Source organism: Trachurus japonicus, chromosome 3 (genome assembly GCF_045865225.1).
Source record: "Trachurus japonicus isolate A0001 chromosome 3, Traja_1.0".
Classification (NCBI taxonomy): Eukaryota; Metazoa; Chordata; class Actinopteri; order Carangiformes; family Carangidae; genus Trachurus; species Trachurus japonicus.
This window is the reverse complement of record NC_140909.1, coordinates 8,064,297-8,084,220: the sequence shown is the minus strand read 5'-3', so window position 1 is coordinate 8,084,220 and position 19,924 is coordinate 8,064,297. Positions and strand designations below refer to the sequence as shown.

Below are 19,924 nucleotides of genomic sequence, written 5' to 3'. Positions count from 1 at the left end.
TAGCCATGTTGTAACTCCAGTTTGCCTGCATCAATTTTAGTCGTGTTTTTTGCTCCCCCCAACACTGGGTGACCATCAGGACAACGGTTTATAGGGGTCAAAAATGACCGTAATTCTCCTTTAAGGTTCTTTCAAACGGTTTCTAGATTTGTAGCTAAAGATTTGTCAGCGTAATAGCAGACGTCCAATTGGCTGCTGCTCATTCAAAATAATTTGGGGTGAACAAGTCTGAACCGTGGCGATAGCCTACTTCATCACTCACTCACTCAGGTGTGGGTGTTCACAGAAGTAGCACTGGACTGTGGTTGGTCCTTATCCATCATTTTTTACCAGCCCAGTTTAGATGAAGCCACGCCCACTTCCATCCATGTCCAAACCCTCCACAGAGCGACTGAAGCTCCTGTTCCCGCGCTAATGACCAACTTTGTTGTTTCAAATCCTGAAATTCACAACCCGTGCATTTGACTGTTGATGATTCATGTCGAAGTTTCTCTGTACAAAATCTCTCCAGGACTGAGGATGAGCAACGTGACTCAAGCAAGCACACTATCCATCTCCAGACATTTGACCAAAATTTAAATGATTCTGACTAGCAAATAACCATCATGCCTGTTTTTTGTTTACTTGCAAATCAGTCTTTACTGACAGCCTATAGCTCATGAATCCCTACTGCGTATTTTTCCTTCTTGAATCTTCAAAACACGTTTCAACATGTTTCCAGTCACAGGCTGTTACACATGACATTATCTGCAATTTCACACACTTGTTACGACACAGTCATCACCTCACGACAGAGCCGTGGCAGCCTTTTTTGTTTTCCAATTACATTCAGTATGAAAAGTGGCTTTCTAATGCCTCTGAAGTGGCTGTGTAAGTGCTTAACTGGGTTGGAGTTCTGTGCTTTATGCCCACGAAATTACAAAACAGCACTGTCATATTATCCATGGACAAGTTCTCCTCACGTCTTACTTCAAACCTTCCCCTGCAGCTTCTTACATAAATGCTAAATGTGTCCTCTTGAAATCTGTCTGTCTTTAATTCATAGTCAGTCATGTTATGAGTTCTTGAATATCCAGAGTACGCAGACAGTTTTATTGTGATTTTTCTTGCACTAGACACACCTGCCTGTGCTGTATGTATATCATCAGTTGTTTTTTTTTATACTACGGCTTTACCCTGCTTTATTAGTTCAGATAGCAGCATAGTTACTCATGCACATTATGCTAAAACTACCATATGGAGTTTGACCACTAGTAGTGCTATTTAACTATGTTTTACAAGCAGGTTTCCATTTGTTTGCATTTTGCACATGTGCAGGAGAACCTGGACATGGAGTCACAACCTGCTTCTGGTTTTAAATGGAGACATGCTGCAAACTGAGATCAAGAGATGAGTTCTGCAGAGTCTGATGTGAGATGTGTATTTGGGCAAGAGGAGTAAATCCAACAGGCCCCGTTCATATGATCATATACTGACCTCATACACTGTAGATATATTGCAATGTATCAATGAACTTGATCATTCATCAGTGATAACCAGGACATTTTGTGTGGTGCCTTGTGCAAAATGGAAATGTAAGAGCTGGTGGTGTGTCTGACAGATGGATGATGTCTGAGGTGGATTCAGCTGGTGCATGAGCAAACAAACAGAATTCAAACTGTTTGATATTGTGTCATTTATATTCATAAACAGTAAATTGCTACCTACAGTTTACCGAACAAGGAAATGGAACATTTTTTTTTCAAATATAACAGCAGCTGCTTCATCATAATCATTGTATCTTTTAATGGCTGACAGCGTGTGACTAATGCAGCCTCAAACAATGTGTATAGCTTTGTCAGGTTGCCCAACTGTAAAAAAAAAAAAAAAAAATACAACAAAATATAGAAAGAAAAATAACAATAACTACAGAGGGACTTTGATGGTTTAACACAAATACCCAGACGTGCATGCACGATAAATCTGGGAAAGTTGCCACCGCCCTGCAGCAAAAATTTCAACGCTGTGTGAGTCAGTCTACTACCACAGTAGCTGTATGAACGCCTTCAGACAGAGAACAATGCTGTCAGCCATTATTGTCCAGAAGTTCAACAGCGGAGTGTATGATTCATAGGCCTGTTAATGAGAGGTTATGATGTACTGATTCATGATATTGCCCATACAATAAGGCCGCTGAGATGTGTGCATGAATATATACAGTAATTATAAGTGACGCATAAGATCACTGGTCACATAACTCTATAAGAGGATCCATGATGTGTTCTCTGTCCCTCGTGGTCTCCGTCCCCTCTCCTCTCATTCTTGGAGGAGGCAAGTGTCAGATCATTTATTTCATGGCGGTGCTGGAGGTGGAGAACGGAGAACTTTTATCACATCGCTGCTGACATTAGCCGTCAGCCCTCCATCTAGCTCTCTCTTCGATGTCTTCTCAGGCTCTAACGGAGTAATTGTAAAACACAAACTCTTTCCTCATCCCTGCAAACACACGCATGGTCTCTTCTACTCAATTACAATTTGGGTCACTAGGTCTCAAGATCCTCTCCTCTGTGTCTTTAGGCTTTTAGCTGTGTTTCTTGTTTTAGATTTAGTCTGTGTGAGGAGATGAGACCTCGCTCTGCTTTTCTTACCTGCAGACTATCAAAAGATCCCCACATTCTGGGTATCCAGTGGTATTACTGTAGCTGCTGCTCTCCTTATATTACATAATCCCAGTGGGATCAAGTCAATACTACAGCAGAGTAAATGGAGGAACGCTGAAGTGGTGCTCCTGCAGCTTGTGCAACTGCTGAGGCTGTGAATATTACAGCAGTGAGCCGAGTGCATTACTGTCACACCAAACCCCATTAAACTCACAAATGAAATGTTCCCAAACACATTTATTATTACCAAATCTGATGCAGTCACCATTAATGAATTATGCACTACTGATACAACTCTGTACAGTGATTCAAAATCAGCACAATAATAATCATTTGTTTTCTTACACGGAGGCAACGATGATTAGGATGCTGAAGAGTTCAACCTTTTCCATGATTGTGACCGTTTTTTTCTTTTTCTTTTTTGGTGGAAAATGCCAAATGGCTGAAAGTTTGTACAAGATATTCATTCATTCATTCATTCATTCATTCATTCAGTGAAGTTCACACATAATATAAGAGATTTGTTTTCTTCTTGTTGACCATTAAATTCCCTGATGTTTGTTTTTGGATCAACTTTGCAGTGCATCACAGCACCTTTTGATATAGAAAAATTACTCCATGAACATGCACTGGATTGTCGATTAGTTGGCTTTAGAGGAATAATTTGACATTTTGGGAATTAATCTTATTTATAGTGTTACTGAGTCGTGTATAAGAAGATTAATATGATGTCTGGAAAATACAAACCTGCAGCCAGTGTAAAAAAAAAAGCCAGTCTTCTCATGTGACCCTCGGCAAGACAACTAATAAGAGCCATTTCCAAAATGTCAAACTACACCTTTAACGGGCACTTCATGGTAAAAAGGACAAAATGTTTTAGTCTTTTAGTATCACATTGATTGAGCTTTAGGAATATGTATATTCACAAAATACATCTGGAAACAATTTAGTAATTCAATGCAAAAAAGAAAAGAAAAACATCTATAATTATTTCCCCCTCTCTTTTGTTGATGCATTTGAAGAGCTATTAAAATACTCTCAATGATAGAACTCAATTAAAGCAAAAACATTTTTATGATGAATGAAAATTTAACCATTTAATGCTCTTGAATGCTCCTCATCTTCATTCATATATATATCATTATACTGTCAAATTGTACAATACAGAATTCCAAACAATACACAAGACTTCTATAGCTGACGCACTGATGAGATCGTTTTATGTTACAAATACATTATACCCTGAAAAGATAAGCCGGCACAGTTTGAGGGTCTGCTGTGTTTGGCATCCCATTCATTAAGTCTATACAGATTTAATAAATACTCAAATCATTCTCTTTAATCTACATTTGCTCAGACACTAAAATGACCAAGATTATGAAATAAAACTTGTACAAAATTAACCTTGTCTGACAAATGGCAGAATGCAAATGGCTCCCTTAGTAACTGATAAAGTGCATTTCTGATACTTGAGGCAGATTATTATCACAAAAGATCGAAATTAGAAGCTCAAAAATAAATATATGTAACACACAATCAAATCTATGGTATGAACTTGTTTCCTTCACTGAAACATTTGTAATCCTTATTATCCCAAAGAGGAGGCAGTAGCAAGATTTCTAAACACATGATTGCACATAAACATCCCTTGTTAATGAATAGATGACAAACCAAGCACTGACACACTGAAACACAAACTGTGTGGTCGTTGTGGTTGCCAGTGAAGCCCCTGCAGACAGTAGATAACATCCTGAAGTTATTGAGAGGCTCATAAAAGTGGTCTCATGTGTAAAAAGCTTCAGGAAAGAGGTTTGACGATGGAGGCAGGCGAGACAATGAGAGACCAGAGGAGAGGATGCGGATTGTTGCGGCAGTAGAGTAGCTACAAAGATCTTCAGTTTATTTCAATAACGGCCCTTTTCCTTCAAGACCTGCACTATGTGTGTTTGGTCCGATCCCAGAAGCTGTTCTCATGCATAGATATAGGTTTGTTTGTCCAAATATGACTGTGGATAGAGGTCAAATACTTTAAGTAACACAATTCTCATTTGCAATCCTTTCATTTATGAATGATCTATTTTAGTCAACTCCACATGTAGTTTACAGTTTTTTTTTTAAATAAAATAAATAGTTGGGACTTTCAAAAGATTGAAACCATTTTCACTGATATAGGCCCTATTGTAAATTTGAACTTGACCCCAACAGAGGTAAGCTTAGCTAGCTTAGCTTAGCACAAAAACTGGAATCAGCTTGAACTGCATAAGTCGACAATCTTTTCCCTCGTCTATTTTTGCAAGAAAGTGAAAGACCCTATTCCTCAAAATTTCAAACAATTCCTTTAAAGTCAATTTACAGGAGTGCAGCCACAGACCACATGCCCTTTGCTCCTGAATGAATGAAAGTATCCCTCAAGTCTTCTCGCCATGCGGTGGGGACTGGTCTCGCTGAAAGAGCAGGGTCACACCCTTCCTGAAGCGGTGGTCCCTGACGCTGTAGATGATGACATTACAGCAGCTGTTTCCCGTCAGGATCCAGAAGGCAAAAAAGGAAAAGTTACACCAGGTGTATCCCACCACGTTCCCGAGCACAAACACCGCGATGGGGGAGAAGGATGCTGTGAAGGCGAATGTGAGGATGCCGATTGTCTTGGCGGCTTTAATGTCTGAGAAGGAGGGCCTGTGGGGGCAGCCTCCCCCTCCTCCTCCTCCCCCGGCATCACTCAGACTCCCCTCTGAGAGCAGTTTGCGTTTTCGGGAGTACCTTCGAATGCTAGTGAAAGACACAATGTTAACCGCCAACGTGCCACCGAGTAGCGTGAAGTCAAACGCTGGGAATAACAACAAAATGTTGGCGTCGGGCGGCAGCTGGCTTCCAAACAGCAGCGGGGTGTAGTTGCACATGCGACTGCACTCATTGTACTCCAAAGTGAAGTTCCTGCTGAAGATGAGAGGCGCGAGAGCCAGGAGGAAGCTGGCCGCCCAAGAGAGCAGGATGAGGAGCAGAGTTCGTCTACGGGTCACCAGGGCGTCCTTGTGGAGCGGCCGTAGGATGGCCACGCTTCGCTCCAGCGTCATGAGGAAGATGGTGCTGATGGAGACAAAAGTGCATCCGGCGAACACTGGACCAATCAGCATGCAGGGCTGCCAGGGGCTCACCAGTCCGCCGAGGGAGGAGGAGGAGGCCGGCGAAGTGGAACTACCCTGGTACCAAATGGGAGGAGCGTTCGTCACCATCAGGGATATCTCAGTGTAGACGGAGAAAGGGACGACGAGGACGCCGACCATCATGTCTGCTATGGCGAGGGACACTGTCCAAGAGAGAAGAGACAACAGGAATTTATGTTTATATATATATATATGTTTTAAATGGAGCAAAGCCTGCGATTTAGTTCAGGCAGCCAACTCAAGCACACACCCTCTCAATTTGGCGGTCTATTTAAAGCAGAAGTAAGCGATCCGGTCGTTTTGACTAACTTCGTTATTTAGCAGCCCCCCCCCCCCTCGTCATGGATCTATTGGTCCTCGTCCCTACGTCACCACATTCACGCGCATCCCTTGGCTGCACACACACACTTGGCTGCACACACACACTTCATGCCATCTCTCTCCTCATTGGATAAAGCTTGTAGGATACAAGGAAGTATACAAGAAGTTTTGTCCTCCTTACAGCAGAGCAGAGTGACTGACAGACCCGTGTTTCGGACCAAACACTCTATAAAAGTGATTGCCGTCGGAAGATATAACTATTTAAGACTTATATTAACACAAATATTTTGCTTACTTCTGCTTTAAGATGGGTGACTTACCCATCGTCCTCTTTGCTTGTCTATGACACAGCAGCATCTCACAGCTTTACCCTATTTAGGTTAAGGGTTAAGATAGTCGCTCATCACTCCCCTACTTAAATGAAATCCTATTCTCAGGGAGTGATGAAGTCGGAGCCTTGACGCCAAACTCAAATGTATAATGAAGCTAAACATTTTAATCTTGAGTTGTCTGACTGAAATAGATACGTCTGATAATGTGATAAAATGGCTCAGAGCATTTACCTTTCAGGTATCCCTGTGGTGTTCTCGATTGCCTTGTTTGCACAAAGACCGTGAGCGTGACCACATTTCCAACCACGATGGCAAATGCCAGGCTGACCATGAACACCACCGCCAAGGTGCGATTGAGAACGCCACAGCAGCAGAGGGTGCACAGAGGGGCTAGTGACTGACCCGACGCGAGTCCTGCCTGAGTGGCTGCACTAAGGTTAAATGAACAGTCGGTGGTCGGCAGCAGGACCGCCGAACTCCCCAGGACGCTGATGTTGGAAAACAGAGCAGTCATGGCCCAGGATGGACTGGTTTTAAGCTTGTGACGTGTCGGTGGTGGAGCTGCTCAGGAGACCATGTCCTGGACCGAGGATCTGTTCTGTAGAAAAACACAAGGAAATGCATTTAAAATCATCATGAGAGAAATGTAGTGAACACTATAGCGTGTCAAACAGGCTTAGCAAATACAGTCAGTCATGCTGTTCTTACAAAGACAAATCCACTGTTATCGACAACCATGTAGGTAAAGCACTGGTCCAAGAAGAACAGCCACTCTGATGGCACAGTTGTCTGCATCCATCACACACGAGCTACTAACTGTCTTGTCATGACGTCCATCAAAGTCTTTAATTTCATAACCATCATGGACATAGCGAGCGAAAATTGCACATCGACACCGTTGACATGCAAAAGAAAATCCATTATCTTCGTCCCCTTTTCAAGAAACACACTCTGTGGTTTCCTTTCTCCTTCTTTCCTTTTATCCTTTTGTGTTTCATCTTTCACCCTACGTTTGGGTGTGACAGGGTTTTGTCAGTGCTTGAAGAGACAAACCTCTTTGCATAATCAAACTTCACAGTTACATTATCAATCCACACAAAGTTGAAAAACCTCAAAATACTCTTGCAGAAAATTACATAATGGGAGTTGATTACACTTGACAATCTGGGCCCACTAAATATCTGTCTGCTTTTAGCATTTTGCCAGAAAATCCTCAATTATTGGAGAGAATATAGTGTAAAGATCCACATGTATTGATCTGCATATCCACAATTAAGAATATCGTACATTCTTTATGTAGCCGATGTCAATCTGGCCCTCTGCGTGGTGTTTCTCGGCAGGTGAGGTTCGAACCCCAGTCTTCAATGAGCGCTTGGCAGCCGGTTTGCACGTCCTTTATGAGTGAGTGAGTGCACCTCTGTTACATTTACATCTACCTGTTAAAACACATTGCTTTTTTTGGCTGAACGATGATAATCTTTTGGAAATTACAAGATTGTTTTGCTGTAATATTGTGCTGGACATCAAGACAAGCATGTAATTGCTTAAAAGGAAGAAAAAAGCAAAGCATACGAAAGGTAGAAAGTCTTTTATTTCCAGCTGAAGTGATGGACAAGTTCTTTTTTTCTTTTTCTTTTTTTTTTTGCTTGTGTGTTCTGGTTACATTCTTTTTTTTGTGCCCTGACACTGTTGGAAGCACCTCGATGCTGTCAGAGCCCATGCACAAACTCTGAGTTCAGTACCAAATGTCTCTCTCAGCTGACAACTAAATACACGGGTCCTTCAATCATTTATGCTGTTCACTGGACTGGAGAGCAGGAAGGTACACACATCTAAGAAAACAAAGGGTAACAGGAATGGACATATTCAGACCAGAGCAAAACCAAACTGAATCCCATGTTCTCACCACGGCCTTGAGCACAGAAAACACAGCCGACGAAACATCACAGCTGTGAGACTTGAAATCCTTAAAACTGTTATCAGCAGTGAATAATGAGAGGCAGAAAGAAAACACTTGTTCTTCCTACGACCTGCTTATTGTTCACGGTTTAATTAAGGAATTACATATAAAAGGATGACGAATCATTGTCTGTCCTCACAAATTGTTCACACGTTGGATTGCTTTAACATCCCTTCCACGCATTAAATTCTGTATTTTTAGTCAACTGTAGAAAAGGCTAGCTCAAATTCTTTATAAACATTTATAAAACGGTGAGCTTTAAAACAACTTGACAAATGTGCATTTGTATATAGTACAAGTGCCAAGTGCCAACACTATAGAGTGTGAATATTTTAACATGAGACTCTATTGACTTTTTGGTCGGTCATTCAAATAAATGCAGCTTCTGGTATACTTCTATATTGGCTTCAAATAATTTTTTTCAATCATTGTATCGAACCCAAAATAAAAGGCCAATGGCTCACCTTTAACACAGATCAATACGGCAATTATTTCCAAATTTGACTCTGCTTGTAATGGCATCAGTCGTACCACTAGGTGTAACTGATTACGCTTACACCAAAGCATTGATTCACAGTCCCCTAGTGGCCACAACCAGCAGGGGCGCGTTAACGCAAAGTGTTTTGTCGTGTTAATATACTGTATGGCACTAGCTTGACTTTACATATAACCAGGTCCAGTTCTGCTCATTCAACATTAAAGTATGCATGTATTTCTATTGAATGGCAATGTCAGTATTTAAATCGGCTGCACTGATTGTGCAAATAGCTGAGGGGTGAGACAACAACACTGCTGAGCAGCATTATGAGGTTTAACCAACAGAAACTGGTGCAGAGAGAGAGGACAAGGACGAGGAGTTAAACACTAAGATCTTTTGGTTTCTTAAAGAGAAATTTGCCATTGATATGCAGTGTAAAACTAAAGTTAGCTAACACTAATACACATGCAATTAATGAGGTGACTGCTACAGATACAAGGTGATTGCTTATAACTGACAATAATTAAAGCAGTACTAAAGAACTTTCAGTTTTGGTTGAGTTTGGCGGCGCCAGTGGCCCAAAGTGGTAGTGTTTTGCCTGAAGGAAGACTCCATTTCCCATGAGCACCAGCGCGTAGCACCGTAAACATCCTGATCTCCCATTGCATGGAAATTAACAGAAGACGTCCAAACTAAGTTTCTGTTACCAGCGGATCATTTCTCAGTAAACACACATACACAATCCGACGGAAAGGTGCCGCATTGCTGCTCCCTCCTCGTCGTGACTCGCAAAAGTGAAACTTAAGTGAGAGCCGGTTTCCTACCATGCTCCTCAAAGCTGCTTAGTGCCAGTGAAGGCGATACAGACCATAATGATACAGACCCCCTCAGGCCACGACAGAGCTGTCATTCAACCTGTTGTAAGTCGATGTATCATCACAAAAGTTATGAAAATATTATATGAACGTTGAAAAGTTCCTTAGTGTTGGTTTAATTCCTTGATTGGGCTTTATGCACAGCTCCACTACTTCCTGAAATAAGACAGCTCCTTTATTTCCTGTCTTACATAATTGGACCAACTGATTAATCCAGGTGTGCCTGACCATTGTTGTGAGGTCAGACGCTGGTCCAATAATGTAAGACAGGAAATAAAGGAGCTGGCTTATTTCAGGAAGTAATGGAGCTGTGCATAAAGCCCATTGAAACATGAAAGTGGCCAAATGAATCAACCAGATGTTGAGATTCATTGACTAAATCTAAAGCCAGGATATAGTAGATACTCTCATCATCAGAGTTGAATGTGGGCACCTGGTTTGTACTGAAGTGAGATGATAGTGATGTAATTGCTCTGGTTACAACATGGCCAAGGCGACCAATCATGTGACTATGATCTATTGAGTCTGGGGATGAGTGGGTCAGTTTGATGGAGCCGTTTTAGCACTTCTTGGGTTATTCCCACAGGATCTGTGTGACCATGGCGCTTCTAAATCCAGCCTGGTCACACTCAATGGTTTAAGGTTTTGCAATAAACACACAGTGTGAATCTCAGTCGGCCATGCTTGAAGGAGAAAGTGGCTTGGGGCAGTGATGCTGTCGAATGACTGCCTGATTGATACTATTGTTTGCTGGCTCTGTGCCGTTCTACATGTCGCTGCACTGGCTTGTTATTTACTTGCTCATCATAGTAGCTTTCAGAGCGGGCGGCAAGAAATTATGTGAGAGTCTTGGATTTTTGTCCAACAGGCTGAGACATCTGTGTACAGTACTATCTTATGTCTGTAGAAGCATATGCTTTAACAGGCACAGCCAAGGCTCCCAAGGAATTAACCGTTTTTAATGGATTTTCTACTTGTACTTCTTCATTATTGGTGCTCACATGGACACTGTCTGAAAATAATAATGAAAATAATTGCAAAATCAACAACCCCCCCACCCCCTTAAAATACTGTTTCCTTTCTTTCTGATGTTATAAAACAACTCAGGACAGATTTGAGGTGTTAATCCTCTCTCCTGTCATACATACGACCTCTACCTTTGACGATGGAAGTCATTTTTCTTACATCTGAGATCTAACGTCTTCTCCATCTAGATTAATTTGGAATATGAATGAGATGAGTGCATAGGTTTAGCGTGTCTCCCATACCAATCCTGATCTTTAGCTGTTAAATGCTCCACTATACCAGCTATCAGCCACTAACTGTGGGTTTTAAGAGCTTTGCTGCAAACAGAAGGTTGCTGCAGCGAAAAATATATATCATGAGACTTAAGTTGTTGCCAAATAGCAAAAAGAAATGAGCTGCCACACACTCTGTGCTGCAGATACAGTTGATGACCATGTGCGGGTTCATCACCTTTCACAATTTCACGTCTTTCAAGTAGCTCCAGCTGCATGACCTCAACCAATCATTAACCCTGACTCATTTGCCATGCACATATATTTCCAGGAGTCATTCAGTTAACATTTTTATATTCTGATTTGCTGTAAATACACATAATCTAGGGGTTTGCCTTCACAATTTTCTATAGCTTTTGAATGTCAGACTGTCAAAGAAACCACCTGAATTCGAGCTTCTTGCTGCTCCTCAGAGTTGACTTTACACCTATTAAATACCGACTCAGTTGCTGCAACACTGACTGAATACAGATTTTTTTTTACCTCTCATAGTGATCAAGGCCAAGCTTCACAACAGAGAAGTCTGTTGATTGTTAACAATATGAAAGAATCTTGTTAATACCTGAAATACTGGGTGAGAGGGAAAAGTTGAGATTTTTTCCACATTTTACATAGTTTATCTTTGACTCTGCTTCTTTTCAATTAGTAGATTCTGTTTATCTGACTGATGATTTACTAAATGATTAGGATGATTAAAAACACACACAGTGAGTGGGCATAAACCTTAATGTTTAAAATCTACACATGCAAAAAGGACAGTAGTTTTTAAAGCTAACCAGTGGTGCTGGTGATAAAACAAAAGAAAATGTATTTTGGGGGAGGACGGAGGACGAACCTCATTAAAGGGGCTTTTTGCCTTTACCTTGAGTGAAGATGACAGGCGGAAGTCTTCCCTGTGGCAAGACCTCAGGCGCAGAGAGACAAGCAGCTGACAGCAAAGATAGTGCACACACACACACACACACACACACACACATGCACAGACACACACACAAGTTACACTATTACGGAGACACAATCCCAGCATCTTCACAATCAGTACAAATTAAGAGATCTACCAGTGGTCTGAGAGAGGCAACACGAAGTTAAATACCAAGCAGCTCAACATGTCCTACGTCTGTATATTGTCATCTCTGGAATAACAATAGAAAGCAAAGGGCTGGATGACAGTTTATCATTTTTGTGTGTGTGAAAGCTTTTGTGTTTCCATTTGCGTCACAATTTGCTATTCCGTAACAAGAAACAGGCGTCTTCATATTTACAGATGATAAAGAGGATGGATAGTGTTGCTCTGGAGTCAGTTAATTTCTTGTGGGCTGCAATTTGACCTTTTTTAAATCACATTTGTCGATATGTTGGTAAATTGTCATCATTAAAAGTATGATGATGGTAGCTGAAGTGTGCCCATTGATGTGGGGAAAAAACACTAGATTTTTAACAGTGATTAAAAATGTAGAAATTGTGATTATTTCAGACATGTTGTGGTGTCATTAGAAGCTTTTCTCACAGTCACATCACTGGATCATCACTGGCCAAAGATGGTGGCATTAAAACACTGTGTTTTGGTCAAATACTGTGAATCTGCCTCTGCCAGATTTGGCAAATTTATAAAACAAGTGAGAAAAGAAAACAGGATGATTTATTAAATTATTTTTTTTTGTGAGTGATTATGAAACTAGTGTTAAACAAAGCCTGCTGAGACACCTCCATCTTTAAAGAGCCAAAAGAAAGCCTGGTGACCATGACTGTATCTACTAAGTTTATTGGGAGTCTATCTAATTGGTATCAAGATAAAAAACAACAAATGAGATATTCCACTGAACACCTCAAGAACATATTAAATATATGAGAACTACTCGTTTTGATACTGTGACCTGATGACAATACATCATGAAATGCCAGACGATAAATGGAGGCCATTAGAATTTATCCTCTCACCCTTGAGTATTGATTCCCTGTCTGCAATCCATCTAATAGTTGTCATGATATATCACTCTCAACCTCAAATGCCAACGTCAGAGGAAGGGGATCCCCAAAGTATTCACCACCTTGGGACTGTTGATATTCAAGAGATTCAAGATTTGATGGCAGGCGAGATATTTCTGTCTTGAACACTGACATCCCTAGAGCCATTTCTGACAATATTTAGCCAGTATGCAGACGTGCACATACAAACCTTACTTCGAACAGGCCTTTCTTTACTGCTTTAGTTATGCTTTCTGTTTGTTGTTCTCTGGAGACCGCTGCACTCACTGGAATAGCTGTGTTTAGGTTTACATTGTTGTACGTGCATGCAGTGAATTCCCTTTGACAGGGCCGTGTCCCTGAGTGACAGGTCAGGCATATGTAGGGAGACTCTGGGGGCTTGGTCAGGGCTCTCAGGCCAGGTCGCCTGATGCACAGAGGGGTCATGTGCAGTAATAACGGACAGGCTGGCTCAGAGCCGCCCGAGGCCGACTGCCATAGCACATGAGCAGAAAGACGACTTTCTCTTCACATCTTGGCCTGTCATTCTGTCTGTGTTTGTTTCCTTTGTGGTTGTCAGAGAAGTGCACCAGCAACACATTCATATACACACACAAGCAAAAAATGCAAACTTACTTACTTCTCTCTGTTGTTTTATCTCTCCCTGTATCAGGGTCTCGTTCACAACATTTATTCTTAGTTCGCCTCCCATGATAGTTTTACTTAATCTATCACTCCAGTTTTAAAATGTATTGCAATTAAAACACTTTCTAAGTCAGGATATAAGTACTATAAAGGCAACTATTTTCATTATTTTATCACATCTTTGTAAAATTTATGGATTAGATTACATTGTCCACATTGTTGTATATATTGTATGTGAGTGGTGCCAAAGAAATACCATTAGTAAATGAAGAAGTATAGGGAACAAGGGGGCGATAAATCCCCATTTAGCAGAAATTTAGAGCTAAATATTTCTGTAACTACTTTTTAAATTATCCAGTACAGTATGTATTGAAAAGACAGGTTACCAGCAAACTGACCAAGAAACATCAATATAAACTTTAATATACACTGGATATGTTTTATAAATGTTTATATATAACCAGTTCAGATAGGTTAAACAGTGGAACAGTCTATTTTACAGCCCACATGCTCATTAACTTCACTAAAAAGGTGATGGAGAGCAACAAGGTGAACAACAGAACATTATTTAACAACCCATTGTTTAAAAAACATGAATAAACTTCCCCGTGGGCTGAGTCTCATTGATTGTTCTGTACCTACATGTAGGAATCCGTTAAGTATTTCACTGATGCAGAGGTTGCACTGAATAATTGCAGAGGAGCTCACAGGCTGAAATACTAACAGGTTAGTGTTGAATCGATCGCTGACTCTTACTGTATGTGTGGGTGTGTGAGTGTATGTGTGGTCTGGTCTCCAATGACTCCCAGTCCAAATTACACACTGCTAATAGACGTCACACCCACCTCGCTTTACTCAGTCAACAGCTGCTGCATGCCTGAATGATCAGGCGCTAATGACAAATACTCTTCACAGTTAAGTGCCGATTTGATTTCTGACTCAGAAATATGAATTTCCTCTTTTTCTGTCGTTTAAATGATCTTAAGTTTAAGAAAAAACTGTTTCTCTAAACTGTGATTTCAAACTTTGAGTTAAATGGTCAGAATATTAAACATTGTTAGTTTTGAAACACTTGTCGTGCACAATTGTTTAAAATGATTTCAAAATGAACAGACCTTCATGGTTTTCAAAATGCACAACGCCAGCAGCTGCAACAACTGCCGAAATTCAACAGCACAGTATTCATGTGCATAGAGGAAGCGAGATAGTCGATGTGTGAGTGAGTCAAAAGAGAACAAAATGAAAAAAATCTAATCATGTACAGTAGCATTTAGAGAGGAAAGTCATAAATAATATTTTTCCCATTGTGCTCCCACTGATAAGCAAATATGGTTTTCCCATCATTGTTACTGAATATGAGTCACTTCATTTAAACATTTTGATGGCCTGAAGTATTCGATTATAATTACATTTGTTTAACTCGACTGGAAAAATGAGGCAGTCAGCTTAAAGCACTTATAGAAACCATTTCCTACAGAAATGAACAGCACTTGCCATTTTAAAATGCCACCAATCACTAATTAATTTAACTCAGGAGAGCACAATGACTTTCAAACAAATCAATTATTCATATGCAAATGAATATGTAAACACAGTCTCACACGTTTTCTGTCAGCGCTCAAACAGAAGTTCAGCAATAAAAACAAACAGATGTTGAAATGTTTTCCCTCCATGTGTGGTGTTTATTGTAGAAACACACACACACACACACACACACACACACACACACACACACACACACACACACACACACACACTACGCATCCACAAACATACACACATTTTTAAAAAAGAAAAAGAAAGAGAAGAAATAAAAAGAAATCAAATCTTACCAGCATATTTTCCACTGTCATGGACCAGAGAGCTCTGTATACAGAGGTTGAGAGCAGGAACACAATCCAGTGTTACAGCTGTGATTTAGAGGAAGTAAAATCCGGTTAGAAATCCTCCAGTGGTGAAGAAGAAGCAGAAGAAAGTGGAGCTGTAGTCCTCTCATCATTCTTCCTCCTGAGCAGCACACATTAAGCACAAAAGCATCTCACTCTCTCTAGCTCTCTGTCCCTGTGATTCAGCCTCTCCCCTCTCTCCCTCGTTCTGTGGAGGACTCCCCCGCTCCTCACCTCCCCCTCCCCTCCCCTCCCCCTCTCCATCCCTCTCCCCTCGCCCTCTGCGCGGCTTGCAGTCCTTATCACATGCACACGCGCTTCCCCTAGAGCCTCAAGGTAAAGTCCACAGCAGCACTTTACTGTCCTCTTCCATCCTTTTTCCTCCCACGTTCGCCTTCTGACGTCTCTGCTCCATCCTTCTGCTCATCTTCTCCTTTGTTCCTCACCTCTCCAAACATCTCGCATGCTTTGTGTCTTGCAGTTTCTCTCTCAGTCCACTCTTCATTATTTAGATGGAATTGAGTTTAAGTATTTTTTCTACTTATTTATATATATATATTGTATTGTAACCATTTTGTTGAGCTACTTCACAAGATATTTGCTCTTCACTTATACGTACGTCTCATTGAAAAGCCAATAAAAGAGACAGACCATGAGTGAAAGAGACTGATGGAAATAGACTAGGCAGCACTGTAATGAATGGTGACTCTATAATGTACAGTATGAGAGGATGTAAAAAATGCATCCATCCACTCGTGGGCATTCGTCTGGTTTTGCCCCCGATGACCTTGGCCCCATGTTGCACTGCTTTGGCACATGGGTCCCCTGCCCTCAGATTTAATTGGAAACCACTGGACAACACAATGTTGCACTGCAGGATGCATCACTTGTTTATTTACAGTTGCCTTGACCCAACCTTTGTAGAACAACAACAACAACAACAAAATCTCCCGGAATAAGGTTCAAGCTGTTCATCGATCCATCGTCCATTCGTCCGTCCATCCAGTCCTCCCATTATGCTGGCCTGCTCTCCCTGCCTCCCTTGCCTACCAGAAGCTGTTGTTAACATTTCCGTGTTTCTCACATTCTCTGTTGTAAATTGTTTTCTTCTCTGTAACAACATCTATTGCACGTCTGTCCGTCCTGGGTGAGGGATCCCTCCTCTGTTGCACACCCTGAGGTTTCTCCGATTTTTCCCTGTTAAAGGGACAACGAGGAGTTTGTATTTGGTTATAAAAAAAGTCTCACGTTAATGTGGATGAATCTACGTTACCCACACTTGTTAATGGCTCCATTTTCGATCAATATATCGTTTTGTCTCTTTCGTTATTTTGTTATTTTAATTAATGGTGGAAATGCTGGGCGAGCCGACCAGCGTTTCCTTACTTTCGGTTTCGTGGACGCTGCCCGATGTGTCATGGGAATAACATAGCAGAATCGCCGTTTATGGTCGGAACTACGACGGTATCTGATCGTCTTCGAACCTCTGACTTTAATTCTTGATAAATGAAAACATTCTTGGCAAGACGTCTTGCGCCGGTCCAAGAATTTCACCGTGCGCGCGGAGGCTCATGGTAAATGTAGTATGAGAACACTTCACTTTCCAAAACTCCTCGTTGTCCCTTTAAAAGGGTTCTCCATGGAGTTTTTCCTCAGTCGATGTGAGGGTCTAAGGACAGAGGATGTTGTTATGATGCCCATGTGAAGCCCTTTGAGACAAACTGTTTGTAAAAACGGGCTATACAAATAAAACTGCCTTGCCTTGCCTTGTTCAACATCAAACGCCAGTGAGATTGGAATGGAAAGTTTACATTCCCATAAAAGTGAAAGAAGTGAAAAGTGATGCACATGCTGAGCAGAATTGTATAACCTAATCCTCCAAACCTGATAAATAAATATGAGACATCTTCAATGTTACAGTAGGGCCCATACACATCATTATGCTTGACTCTGCTCCCTGGTGAGACATGACCTAGGTTCTGGTCGATTACATATAAGGACCTAGTATAGCCTGAGTGACTGGTCTTGTAATGCGTCAGCACGGTCAGATCAATATATGTATAGCCTGCTGCCAAATACTGTGGCATAAGCTCTGACAGAGGCCATGCTGTGAATAGTAACACACAAAAGAAGCAGCATTTACCTGAATGATCTCTCACTGACAGTGACACAGGTTGCATCATTTATCATGTGAACAGCATGTGTTGTGCTCGCTGTGTTCGATGTTGCAGGATTGTGTCCGTGCAGTTTGACAGTAGGAGGTTGTTCAATTTGCTGGAGCCAGGAGAAGTTTTGTCTGTGCTCAGACCTGCAAACACACAACTTTGAAACACCACAATTTGTCTGAAGTGTAGCCTACTGTGGAAACAATTGGTGTGTAAATGAAAAGATGTTGCATATTAATAGACTCTGGTCTTTGGAGGGAGGAAGAAAGGGAATGGGGAAGCACATAAGTCATTTTAGAATTTCTTACTGGGTAATTGAACTTTTTTTAACGCGAAAAACCATATCAGTCACAAATTAATATTCAAAGTGGAGTCTTGCGACAAGGTGGAGGTCGTCTTTAAATATTTAATAGAAATCTACAGCCCATCTGTGAGTGTTATAGATTCAGGGACTTCTGCGCCTGTAGCTGTTGCTGGTCAGCATGCTAACAAGTTCACAACATCAATGCTAACTTGCTGTTGTCTTTATTAATGATTAATGGTACCCATGTTCACCATATGAGGTTTGCATGTTAGCATCAGGGCTAAACACAAAGACATCTTAGCTGTGAGAGGAATAGTAAGAAATTTGTTAGTAAAAGTGAATACTGGAACATGAATTGTGAAAGCTGTGCTTTAGGCTAACATTTGTAGGTTATCGTTGGACAAGCTAAAGAAGTCGACATAAAATTCACACCATGTTCAATATTAACAGTATTAATGTGTCTTTGTGTATGAGCAATGACTCTAAGGTCAAAGTGTCAACTATCAGGAGAAAATGAGCCTGTTTCAGATAAGGGTGCAGTTGCCTCAGGTCACTAAAAAACTCCAAAGCTTTAGATCTTTAGCTGCCACCATGAAATCACCGTATTTAAATCAGTGTTTGGTTTTCTGGACTCTCATAGTTATGCGCTTAAACTGATTTCCCTCAGGAGATCATAATTTCTCAAGAACCCATGTTAAATCCTCCTGCATAATTAAACCCACTTTAAAGTGCGAGATATGAATCTGAAATCTACAAAGTCAGGCTTGTTACATGTGGGAACGTGTCAGTAGTAGAAGTAGTAGTACATATTGTTACAGTATAAAAACACACTCTGCACACACATATTTGTATTTTATCATGTTTTCTAATTAGATTTTTCATGATAATCTGCCCTTTTTTCATGTTTTTATCAGTCACACAGGCCACTTTGGAACTTAGGTCGTTTCATTATAATCACTGGGAGCTGTTTAAATGGGACCATGCCTATTATGTAACTATAATAGTAATATAGCCTACTAAAGATTAAAGAAAACACTGTCGGTTGTAAGATTGTATGACTTTAAGCAGTAAATGCAGACACAGAAACATGTGCATACCACTGTTCCTTATGGTAGCACTTTGATGACTATTGGTGTAAAATGGTAAATGGTGTTCCACTTCAAACAGGAAAGCAAAAATCTTAATATATATTTATTTTGATGATGATGAAACAAATGTTTCTAAACTCTCCGAGACCTCTTGTAAATGCTCAGGGCAGTAGTACTGGACTTTCCACCCTGCAGCACATATCTGACTTACTGCTGTTAGCTGCCAGGAATTTGATGAAATGTTGTTTGTTTGTTCCCTGCAGGTTGAGGCAATGTGTGCCCTATTTTCTGTAATAACAAATAAAAAAGCACAGTGTATTGCAATGTCAATACTGTCTTGTCCACTAGAGATAAAAAACGTTATATGACTCAGCAAAGTTTACTGTTTGTAAATTATGATGCAAAACCATGCAAACAGTACAAGCTGTCTGTGACCGTCTTACTTTGCAAAATTATGAAACTGCAGAGTGAAATAGATAAAATACAGATTGAAAAAACAGCTGAATTGAGCAGAACCTAACTCATGAACATGAACAAGATTTTTCTTTTACAGCACATGTTCAAACTGTTGAATCAGTAGCAAGAAATCTCACAGTGGTTTTGCTGTCATAGGCGGGTTTTTTTTATGTCGCTGGGCAATTTTGCAGACCGAGCTGCGTCCACTGTATCAGACGAGAAACCTGTGCCGAATGCTGAGATTTCGCAATCGATTCATTTCAGATTCCAGGAATCAACGTTTTTGTGCCATGCAGGAATTTCCAGGACTCAGCAGATATAAAAGCTCCCGGCTCCAAAATGCACAAC

The 19,924-nt window shown here is 40.8% G+C and overlaps 1 protein-coding gene across 1 annotated transcript; it reads right to left on the bottom strand.

Annotated features, from left to right (window-relative positions):
• Positions 1-4,906: 4,906 nt before the first annotated feature.
• On the bottom strand, positions 4,907-7,049 carry LOC146989525 (trace amine-associated receptor 13c). The gene is made up of 2 exons (XM_085758891.1): positions 6,688-7,049; positions 4,907-5,946 (listed from the first exon to the last, which is right to left on the bottom strand). Exons 1-2 carry the CDS (start codon positions 6,968-6,970, stop codon positions 5,048-5,050), a joined length of 1,182 nt encoding a protein of 393 aa, XP_085615017.1. The 5' UTR covers positions 6,971-7,049; the 3' UTR covers positions 4,907-5,047.
• Between the last annotated feature and the right edge of the window lie 12,875 nt (positions 7,050-19,924).

Excerpts from the sequence above, each read along its gene's own strand:
- LOC146989525 (XM_085758891.1), bottom strand. The coding sequence starts at position 6,970 with ATGACTGCTCTGTTTTCCAACATCAGCGTCCTGGGGAGTTCGGCGGTC. Across the intron at positions 5,947-6,687 it reads ACCACAGGGATACCTGAAAG|TGTCCCTCGCCATAGCAGAC; the intron begins GTAAATGCTCTG and ends TCTCTTGGACAG.